Raw genomic sequence first — 11855 nt, 5'->3', positions numbered from 1 at the left:
AAGTTGATATTTTAAAACATCGGATACAAATTCATTCAATGTTATATTTATTTTATTTTTCGGCTGTAATTTTTTAGATTTACTCATGCTATCTCTTGAATGCAAGTACAGATTAATTAAATTTAATAATTAATTTAATTTCTCTTTACAATTCGTAATCATTGATTCAATGGTTTATATTTATTAATATTACCATATGTCGATAACATAAGTAAAATATTATATGTGACATTACCATTAGAAAAATTTAAAATAGAATCATTTTAGCGGTTAAATTAAAATATTATTATATTTATAATCATTATTTTGATTATAATTATTTATAATCAATATAATAAAAAATAATTATTATATTTGAAGAAAATTGAAAATATAATAATTTCTACAATAAATTGTACATATTATTATTATTACATATTTTCTATTTCAACTAAGTATTATCAAATAATAATTATCGATTATAATAATTGACCTCCTTTTCTAGTTATTTTCCTCTCAGAATTGTTTTAACCAGCATCATTGATAGTATCATTGTTATTACATTCATGATTCCCACGATAAAACGAGATATCTAATTACACGTATATCTGATTATGCTTTTATACATAGTATATATACTTTTCATACTTGTTCATTTTATGTATACATCATATATATTTATGTATACATCATATATCACAGTATTCGATTTGTATAAGAGTTTTTTTGTAACAGTTTTTCTTATTCAATACAAATATACGATATGCATATAGGAAAAATATTTTAAAAATCATTCCAATTTAAGGAAATATGGAATACAATTTTAGAAAATTAGTCATGATAGCATTGTTTTTCCTTTCATTAATTTTTTTCATTAGAAAATTAGAATTTGAAAAATATGATTCATTTAATCATTCAAAATGTTTTTCAGTCATGTCTTCTTGAGTAATCAGTTTGGAATAGTTGTAGAAAATAAGAAAAGTTATTAATTTTAATTAAAGAGCAGTGCTATGTTTTTCTTTTTCTTTTTAATCCACGAAAGAAACTTTCACATTACACTACATTCTTCGAGATATTATCTTGTTTCGATCAATTTGACTCGTAATTGGTTAATTTAATACGGTGAAACTAGTCGATTTATCGACGATCTCAGTCATTGTGTTAACGTCAGTAACTACACAATTTCGAGCAGTTCATCATTGATTAATCTTGTTCTTAAGAATTATACCTTATCATTTTTGACTATTATTTCATCATTAAGTTAGGAATATGTATAATATGTATAATATGTATAATAAAATATTATAATGTATAATTATATATGTATAATAAAATAGAATATCTTTCGATATTGTAGAAATATAATAAAATTTTTAATCAATTTTTTAAAAATATTTTAAATAATTTTTAACAATTTTTGATGCATTAATTAAAGAATTTTTTTATTTTTTTATCAATTTTATTAAAAACATAATAAATAATTGAAAATAATAATAGATTTAACGTAAATTCTATTTATCTATTTATATCTATTTATATCTATTTATCTATTTAGTTATTTATGTGTTTTTAATATAAAACATTCGGATAAAAACTTATATCAATACAATATGTGGATAATTTTTTTTGAAAATAAAGTCAAAGAAGAGTATAGTTAATGATATATCATAATGTTTGGTTTTATATCTATCTATGTCTATCTAATAACCAAATACTAGTTTCTATAAATTTTTTTTAAATTATTTGTTACAGAAGGCTGAAATAGACTGTGGCATAGAACTAACAGGTGGAGGACCGTTAATGCAACTAGCTTCGAACTTCCGTAGATAATACTTGGAATTGGTTATACTTTAACAACATGGAACATGCAACAAAAAAGAAATTATTTTTGTGTGAGTATCATATTTATTAACAAAGCCTTATTCAAATTTAAAGTTTATTTATTTCATTAATTTATACACAATACACAAATACAATATAAACAAATAAAATTTTATAAATAGACACAATTGAATAATGAATATTATTATGAACTTATTAAATATTTTTATATAATTATTTTTTTATTATTTTTAATAAAAAAAATATTTAAATTTAAAATGCATCTATTTACTTCATTAATTTATGAATTAGATAAATTTATAAATAAATAAAACTTTATAAGTAGATATAAATATAAATAATGAATACAATATTTATTAAATGCATCATTTTTAATGAATGTGAAAAGGAAGAGAGCATATAGATTATATTTGACTTATTATAGAAAGAAGGTCGTCTCTCACAAAAAAGATTGGAAAACACTGTAATAGAAGATAATAGAAGAGATAAATCTTTGAGGAAACGATGCATACGTAAAAAGTGAAACTTAGGAGAGAAGGTGACAAAACGATCTTTCTGACCATGTTGCACCGGATGTATCTGTGACACAGAATTAAGTATTTTGCATGAACGATTTCACGTGAGTCACACGCTTAGTAAATTTGCGTAGCTTTCTCCCGCAAACAAGCGAAATAAGTGGCAGCTCGAGACCTTCGTTTGGTCGATCTAGTTCGACCTTATTTTCTCAGACTTATCGCATCTTTTACCATTTTCACGCTCCAATAGAGATCCCATGATATCTGATTTGTCACTTAAAGAGAGCGAAAACTATGCGCGAGTAAATTGGCGAGAGCAAGTTTTGCGACAATATCTCGACAACAGTAATATTTGATTTTTCCATTATTGGGATATAATTTTTTTGAGGAAAACTGCCATGATATATAAATTATTCTTATCATAGAAAGCTACATAATCCGCGTGATTATCGTGTATATATATATATATAGTCATGTATTAAATATAAGCAATATATAATTCTAGGGATATTTGAATTATGAAAGTTCGAGTCATAGAAGTTTTCGAATCACAGAAATTGAAATCGTACTTTCGTTACTTTCGAATATTTTCAAATCATAGATCCAAATTATAAATGATTGGAATTAAAAAGAAATTAAAAAGAATTTGAATTATAGAGATTTTCGAATCAGAGTTACGTAAATTTTTAAGAATTATCGAGATTCGAGTTATAAAAGTTTTCAACTTACGTACGTATAGGTTAGGTTAAACGATATAATAATAATAACATCGTTATTATGAACTTTACAATCAAAAATGCAATCTCTAAATCCATTTTACTACGTATAAAATCAATTAGAAAGTTCGAGGAATAAACAGATCTGGAGAAAGTAAAAAGTCTTTGAAAGGTTGATCGATAAAGTTCAATGAATTGTCATCCGAGCAGTCGAGCAGTGCAGAAAGAAATAGGAATGTGTTTTCGAGGAAGAGACTTCAATAAAAAATAGAAATGTTATCATGAAAGGAATAACCGAAAGAAATGAAAAAAATTCAATTTTTTTCAATTGTAATTTCCTCGTAGCAAAGGAAGTGACTATGAGAAGAATGTAACGTTAATGAAACTCATAAATAGAAAAAAAAAAAAAGATGAGATATCAATAAGGGAAATAGAAGAAAATAATAGGGAAAGAAGTAATAAGATATGAACGGTACTTTATAGTCGTTACTATTATAGCGTATGAGGAAAGTTAAAGAATAATAGAAATTGTACTGTAATAATAGTTTTACGTGCGTAGAAATTGTATTACGTAATTTAAAAAAAAAAAAAAAAAGAAAGTCGTTATGGTATATTATAATTGGAGAAAAAGTAAAATTTTGAGGTAAAATTTATGGCAACGAATATAAGAATTAGAGAAAGAAAGAGGTTATGATTTTGCTGATTAATCTTAAACATGCATCAAGAAAAATTATAAGCTTATATACCACTTATATATTTTTTTTGCAATATCAAATTAAATAATATATTTTTATATTTTTAGATAATTATTCAAAATTTGTGTACTTTTATTTTTATTACAATATCGGTCATTTGATCTTCTTTTAACATATTTACAATTCGTATGTTTTGTAAAGAAATATTATGCAATTATGATGAAAATTGTATCTGTGCAAATTAATGTGAATGTACAAAATGAATACGGAAATGCTACGAATTTGATCACAATAATAAATTTGATCACAAAGTAAAAGTTTGAAACGTAAAGGAAACGTCAAAAGTACAAGTTTTCGGTAATTATTGCGCATCTGGTTTTAATTATAATAAATGTCTGTCTCTTTCTTAAATGGGTCGAAATAGTAATTTGACTTTTAACGAGAATTTTCAGTGATTCCACTAAATACATGTTCTCTAATTTAATTGTAAGAGAAAGCATGTTATAATAGAAACTTGACCTTTCTGTAGCTTTGTTATTTCACGTAGTAAAAATATTATTTCTTTTTTCTTCTTTCATTTTTTCAATTAAATTTTGCGATATATTTACATTAATGATCAATAAATATTAAATAATTTAAAACTAAATGGTAAATTATAAAATTTAAACAGACAAGGACAATTTCTTATTTAAAACATAAACGTTAAACAAAACTAATTAAAATCTTTACGTACGATCCGATTTGCAATTCTTTCTTCGTTGTCATAATAATTTTATATCGAAAAAATTTTATAACAAATAACAATCCTTCCCAATTGAATTTCGAAATAACGAAAATATCCGAAACTTGGGCTTGTAAAAGATGAGATAATTTATAAGATGATCTAATACGATTTAATGGTAGAACAAACAAGATGTTAACTCGTACCATTTCGAAAGTAGCGTAATAATTAACACATTTGCAAGAATATACGTGTTTAATAGCATCTTTGAGAGAACGTCCACGTATTCTCGCTTTCGACTTGTCACGCGAGAACAACCTGTCCCCTTTTTTACGTTTAGCCGAGATTGTACAATTATTTCCGCCTTCCTTCGTTTCCAACAAACTCGAACGATCATCCGTTTCCCATTTTATTTCATTTCATTTCTTTTTCTTTTCGCAATCATCGTCCGTCTTTCGAAATTCGCCTCTTGCCCCGCTTCCATCATCGTTTCGTTTCGAAATGGGATCGATCGCTCGTTATCGTCGCAATATCGCGTATTACACGCGTATGTTGTAATTGTTTGTTCGTTTTTCGACTTCTTGTTGAATAATTTGAATGTTATTTTGCTTTCGCTGCGCGCGAAACTAACCTAAATTGTGTCGCGTTTAACGCATCGGCGTGTTATTCTTTTTTCCTTCTTTTCTTATAATTGCATTATAATTGGATTATGAATTTTGGACAATTATGTGTGTTTTATTCGTTTATTATATTTATTAATGACGTAGAAGATGGAAGTAGTCAATCACATCCGCTAAAAGATATTTTGCTTAAGAATTTTTTTTTTTAGAAAATACAATTACGATATATCGTGTCGTCAATATCTTGACAATATTTATCGTTTAATTATACACACGATCTAATCTAATACACATATATATGCGCAACGTGTACGGGATTTAATGATTTTTTATTTTCTTCCTCGTGCTGTTACAGTAAAATATGTGTATATTGTTTACACATGTGCAATGTATTCCCATAGAACAGTTGCACACAGTTACCGGTAGCACCGGCGTGACCCCGATTTAAGCACCTGCAAAGATTCCTCGAGGCGGCCGATGTTCATGGAAAGTCAAAAGAGTAAGAAGATCCTAGATACGGATATAAGTTAATACATATTGTTCCTTGTTCACATGTGCAACGCTCGTATACGTATTATTTTCTCACAATTTCTATCTTTTTCCCGGCCCATTATCCACCGTTCTTGTGCAATTTTTATTAATTAACGTTTAATTATTCTAACTGACCAAAATTTCGTAAGGTGAATAACAGGTTTTTTTTTTATGAAACGCTCGTGGCTTGACACACGCTTGACGGATTAATAGAAAATTGTATCGTGGAAGAAATGTGTATTGTTGTTAAATAGCTAGGGAATAATTTCGAGATAATTACTTTAAAATTAAAATTATCCGTTTGTAATTTCAGAGAATTATCTATTTTTAAAATAAACCGTAAGGAAAATGAAATAGGTATATGTTTAATTATATTTCTATCTCGATATTAATTTTTTTCACATCCCTGTTAATTATAAAAAATAAAATATGGATTTTAATTTCTTCGAATCGTTTCCGAGCGATAATTTTAAATACAGGAAGGATTAAAATTTTGAAGGATATTAAATTTTTCTTTTTCTTCGCGCGAAGAAAAAAAAAAAATAAGAAATGGAAGTTTTAGATTTGAAAAGAACATTTTATAGGAAAATTCCGAAACATTAATCATTCTAATCCGGAGAAAAGAATTTGAATATTTTTACCTTAAGTCGTAGGGTGGATAGGTTAATGGACGGGCATAAAAATTTTAGGACGTTGGCCATCGAATTCATATGCTCGAATGAAACCGATGTCACGTCATCGATATATAGTCATGGACTAACGGAGAAACTTGATTCGGTCAGATTAGACGTCTATTCGGTCGATGACCTTACATAGTCCAAGATTCTGTTACCTATTCATTGATCTTTCGGAGGAATAAACGATGACGCGTTTAATCGGGAATACGATGTTAATTTTCGTAGAACTTTGACTCAAACATGATATTTACAGTTTGTTCAAATTCTTTCTAAAGAAATATTTAAAATTTAAAATATATCTTCATCAAATTATCAAAGAGACGTAATTAAGATGTATATATTATAATATATATTATTATTAAATGTATTTATGTGAAATTTAGAAGTGTGTAAAGAAACAGAATGCACGTTACAATATTTAAACAAGTACAAATTTAAACACAAAAAATATAATTTTTCATAAACATGCACAACGTTAGTTATCGAGAAATAGGTGGCCTATGGCTTTTGATATTGAGTGTACGTCCGTGGATGCACACCTACATGCGTGGACGTTACGTTTGTATGGCGGTCGTGGTATGTGGGTCAGGAAGCCGATGTTACTAACAAGTGACTCGACACCGCTAGCTTTCGTCGCCACGAAATTTCCGCCTCTACCAAATCTGGTCCTACGCAATTCGTCGGTTACCGTGATGCTGAAAGTGTCCTAAAAATGCATGGGTTGACAGTGAGTCACCTAGTTCCGCCAATGGACGATCGTACTCCCTTGCGAATTTCAGTCACGTGGAATAAAAAGTATATCGCGCCGACAACGTGCTTGGTGACCCCCTGATCTCAAGTTTAACGCTTGGTAAATGTATTCTTTGGAAGTCGAGTGAGAAATGGCGAGACTCGTGTATCGATTAATCGTAAAAAGTTCGAAATACGTTCTCTTGCGATCTTTTGCGGTGCAAAAATATTCAATCTTTCCAGATATTGCGAATATAAAATACTTTTTGTATCGTTGTCATTATATCGATTGGGATATTTAGTCGATTATCTTTATATGGATCATTCCTATAAGATTTTTCTCTAAAATGAAAGGAAAATTATAAATAATTATGAATTCCACAATTCTCGAGATTGTATATTTTATATTCGATAGAATTTTCAAAAATCATTAAAACGTAATCCAAGATTTCAAAAATTTAAATAAAGTTTTCTAACCTCAAAAAATTTTTTCGGCAGCGATCCGTCGATGTAAATGAATTTACTATTAATATCTGAAAATTAACGGGTTCACTGATAATAAAGTCGACAAAAGAAACGTCGAATATCGACGTATAATTGAAAAATTTAACTTCAAATCTTTAATCGGTCATTTCAAGTTCATTTTGCTTTTAATAACTTAATTAAATTCTTACTTATGACGAAATATATATTTTCACGTGCTTGTGCATTACGTTTCTAATCGAATATCCAATCGTGACCTCTTCTCGGTCAACTGACACGGAATGCAACAGGAAAAGACGAGAGAGACGTCGATAGTGACGAGGAACACGGTTAAACGCTACTTTTTAACAAACGATACAGAAAGTTTCCAAGTTTGACGCGTCGGCACATCTATATTAATCTTAATTCGTGGTAAAGTTTCACGCTGAGATCGCTGCTTTCTGAATAGAATGCTTAATTGAATAAAAAGATGTATATTTTTTTTTTTTCTACAATTTATATAAACTTATAATACAATATACAACAGATTGAATAGATATACATTATTCGTATTTTACATTTACGAGCGTTAGGTAATGGCCAAGTATTTATTATTTATATAAAAAAATTTTATAATGGAAATCTTCGACGCTCATTTATTCCATTATAATGAATACAATAAACTTAGGAAATTAGAAAATATTTGATCCGTACTAACTTTTAATTCCGATAATAGTTTCATTAATTATATTGAAATTAAAATAGCAAAAACTTGGTTTGCAGATACAATCAATTTATTTTCAGCAAAGAAAATGAGATTCGAAACAATGTGGCGTTCTAAGCAGGAAGAACAGTAGAATGATATCAACGAACCGCGTCATCCTAAACCGGACCGTCTAACCCTCGATGGTCGAGCTTCCTTATTCAACTTAATTGTTTCTGCCTCGCGCCAACAATGAGATGCGATCGTACCTTCACCTCGAACGTGTTGACTAACGTAGCCGTGAAATTTAATAGTCCGCGAGAAAGTGTTTCGCATGCTCGAGCTACATCGTTGTATATATCCTTTTCGATCGTTTCTAGGAAATGGAGAAATACGCATGGATACGTGAACCGATGTTTATAATTGTCGATTCTATTTATTTATAATCTTACGATATACTGTGGAATAATGTGCAAAAAATTGTAATAATATTAATAATTAATTCGACAACGAAATAGTCTATGTACTGTGGGAGCAATTTAATACGTTTACGAGGATTTCTACGACGATTGACGCGTACGTAATAAATTTTTCCAAAGAATTTTAAAAGATGACAAAATATTGTATCATCAATATACATAGAATTTTTGTTTTACCATTGTTCTTTTTATCGATATTTATCGCTGTGAATCTTCTCGATACTGCATTCGACGAAAACGTTTGATTTCGAGGGAAATGAGAAAACAAGAAAAATAATATTTTTCTAAAAATTGCTCGAAATTGATGCTTATGAAACACATTTATTCGTAGTAAAGTGAAAGATTCGTTGTGATATGATTATTTAAAAATCAATCACGATATCCGTCACGATTCGAACAAATTTGCAAACTGCTCACACATCATCCCGTTATCACCACAGACTGGAAAATTCTAGTAGCATCTAAATGTAAATTGATATGTTTTTAAAGTCGATCTCTTGTTCGTATCTCTCGTGTGAGTAAACCATGCGCGCTTTAATTAATAACAACGAATATTAATTAATTCATTAACCTAACGAATTCGAGTGCTTGTATTATTGTTTAAATTAATTCCAAATACGTTATGCACAAATATAAATGCACCCACAATTTACAATGATTTTTCATTTCATTACAATCTCATTTTTCTTCTCTCTTGCTTTTCCCTCCTAATCGAATATTGCAACCACCGTTTACATCTCTCTTTCTCTCTCTCTCTCCAACTAGATCATCAATTATCAACAAGCATACAAGCATTCCAACATGTTGATCATTACAGGTTACGTTCCTGCTCATCAACCTGTCGACCATGATTGTCCAGCACAACTGTTCCCCGCCAAACTTTCGTCCGGATCGAATTTTCGCCACGTCTCCCCTCGTCATCCACGACCCTCTGCCCCTGTCAGAAAAGTTGGCCTGAATACCTGGTAAATATACCGCGTGAGTAGCAGGGGACCGAGGAGTCAGTCAGTCAATCAGCCTCTCGCGAGTCAGTCAGCCTCGTTCCCGATGGCAACCGGCACATCGGTCGTCGTTACCTGTCCGGGGAGGTGGTAAGAGCCAAAGTGGGGAGCAGAACACCTGGACGACTTCCTGCCGGGGAGTAAGCACCTCAGTCTTCAGGAAAGATCGTTTCACGTCGGTCGTTTCGAGCTCCACTTTTCTCCTCTCTCTCTCTCTCTCTCTTTCTTTCTCTCCTCCCCCTTCCCGTCTCTCTTCTCACACGTACAGAAAGGAAAAAGAATAAGAAGAAGAAGAAGAAGAATAAGGATAAGGGAGGAGAGACACTTTTCTCGTGTTCTCGGTCGTAGCTCGTAGGAAAAATTGCGACGATTGACGAAATGACGTCGAGATACGTTCGGTGAGAATCGGCGAGAGTGATTTGTTTCCTTTTTTTTTTTTTTTATACTGGATTTTGACGAGGACGGTCGGTGGTGATAAGCGCGTTGTTGGTACGGCTGATTCGAAGGGGGTTTGCATCGGTGAAGAGATGGAGAGGAGGGCCGTGTCGATCCTGGTCGTCGTCGTCGTCGTCGCCTTGGCTGCACGAGGTTTGTATCACGTTCGGAAAAAATTCGACAATCTTTTTCGAATAGGTCTAAGATATTTCTTTCGAGTGATGCTGTTGGGAGAGCGGAGAGTTTCATTCGATCGTTGAACGAGATTGTTAACGGCAAAGAAGGGGGATAATGCTCGAAATAACGTTTATGAAATATCTCGTTTATCTTAAAGAGGGCGTCCTGTTCTATTTAGATTAAACGTGGAAAAATGTTTAGAATTATCTAATTAAGGAAATCCTCGGGAAAATGTTCTTGGGGAACAAAGAGGCTCTGTGTCTCTCTTTTGTGGAAGATAAAAATCTTGGAAGATATTATATCTTTATCGCGGCAACGTTTTTCGACGACTTGTAAGTTTCCATTGACGACCATTCTGATTTGCTTATTATTATTATTATTATTATTATTATTATTATTATTATTATTATTATTATTGTTATTATAATTGCTCAATAGTAAGCGTGAAGTAATTTCAGAGATGGTTGAAAACAGATAGGAGAGTTGTGAAAAAAAAAAAGGAAGAAAACGAATATTTGCCTATTCAAATTTAAATTTTCGATTTCTATTCCAGATAATTATTATTTATTACTTGTTTTCGCGAATCGAGAAACGGAATGGAGAATTATTGCGAAAAGTTAGTGGTGTCGATACGAAAAAATTCGAGAAAATTGAAAATTGATCGCGATGAAAGAGAAATTCGTATATTTCCCTCCCCTTTTGGATATTTTAGAAATTATCGCCTGGAATCGTGAAATTTCCCTTTACAAATTTGAAAAGTCTGTCTAAAATAACCGTAACAAGTAATTGAAGAGTGAATAAATCCGATCTTAAATTCAATCGAAATTAAACAAACAAGCATTCAATTGCAAATTTATCACGGAAAAAAATATCGCCAACGAAAATATCCTCTTCCACTCGTTTCGACGATCACAATCCTCGTTTCCCTCTCATTTCCCACGTCGTTTCCTCACACACTCACACACACACACACTTTTCTCCCAGTTTTTAAACCGCTTCCTGAGTACGTGTTCCCAACTAATTACACTCTTCCGTTCGGATCGCTAGTCAGTCGTGTCAATCTTTCCTTTCCAACCCTTTCATTCCCACTTATCTGGCATCTTCCCCAACAACTGCCTTCGATCGATCCAATTATTAAATTCTTCCCGCCGCCTTCAAGTCAAAATTGCCAGCTCTTAAATCTCTTCCAGGCCAAAAACCCTTCGTTTGGCTGTAGAAACAAGCGAAGAAATTTTGGTAAACCCCTCTCCCTTTTTAAATACTTTTCTGTCTGAAAGATAAGATGACTTTTACAAGTATTAAGTATTGCGAATTTCATTTGTTTCTTTAATATAAATCATTTTGAAAAAATAAAAATATATGTCCATCTCTGGTAATTGTAGCGTTAAACGGGTAAATAGACGAGCTACAGTCGATGTAAAAAAAATTGGAGAAAGAATTGAGATATCTTCGTTTCGAAATTTCGAGCAGGAAGGGATTAGATTTTATTTAAATAATTGCAAATCGTGGAAAAGGAAAGGAAAAAAGCAGTTGACATTTTGGTATTCGACATCCCAGGAGGGGTGAAACGACC

General features: G+C 30.9%; 1 protein-coding gene across 1 annotated transcript in view; it reads left to right on the top strand.

The window, feature by feature from the left end:
- The first annotated feature begins 9816 nt into the window (after nucleotides 1–9816).
- Nucleotides 9817–11855, top strand: part of LOC107998574 (uncharacterized) — a 28974-nt gene continuing 26935 nt past the window's right edge. Inside the window, exon 1 of the mRNA XM_062081149.1 lies at nucleotides 9817–10258. Coding sequence (XP_061937133.1) covers nucleotides 10198–10258 — 61 coding nt within the window. The 5' untranslated portion in view covers nucleotides 9817–10197. The remainder of the gene's footprint in view (nucleotides 10259–11855) is intronic.

Source organism: Apis cerana, linkage group LG11 (assembly GCF_029169275.1).
Source record: "Apis cerana isolate GH-2021 linkage group LG11, AcerK_1.0, whole genome shotgun sequence".
Lineage (NCBI taxonomy): Eukaryota > Metazoa > Arthropoda > Insecta > Hymenoptera > Apidae > Apis > Apis cerana.
Note: the sequence above shows the minus strand (reverse complement) of the source record. Positions and strands in the feature narration are given on the sequence as shown.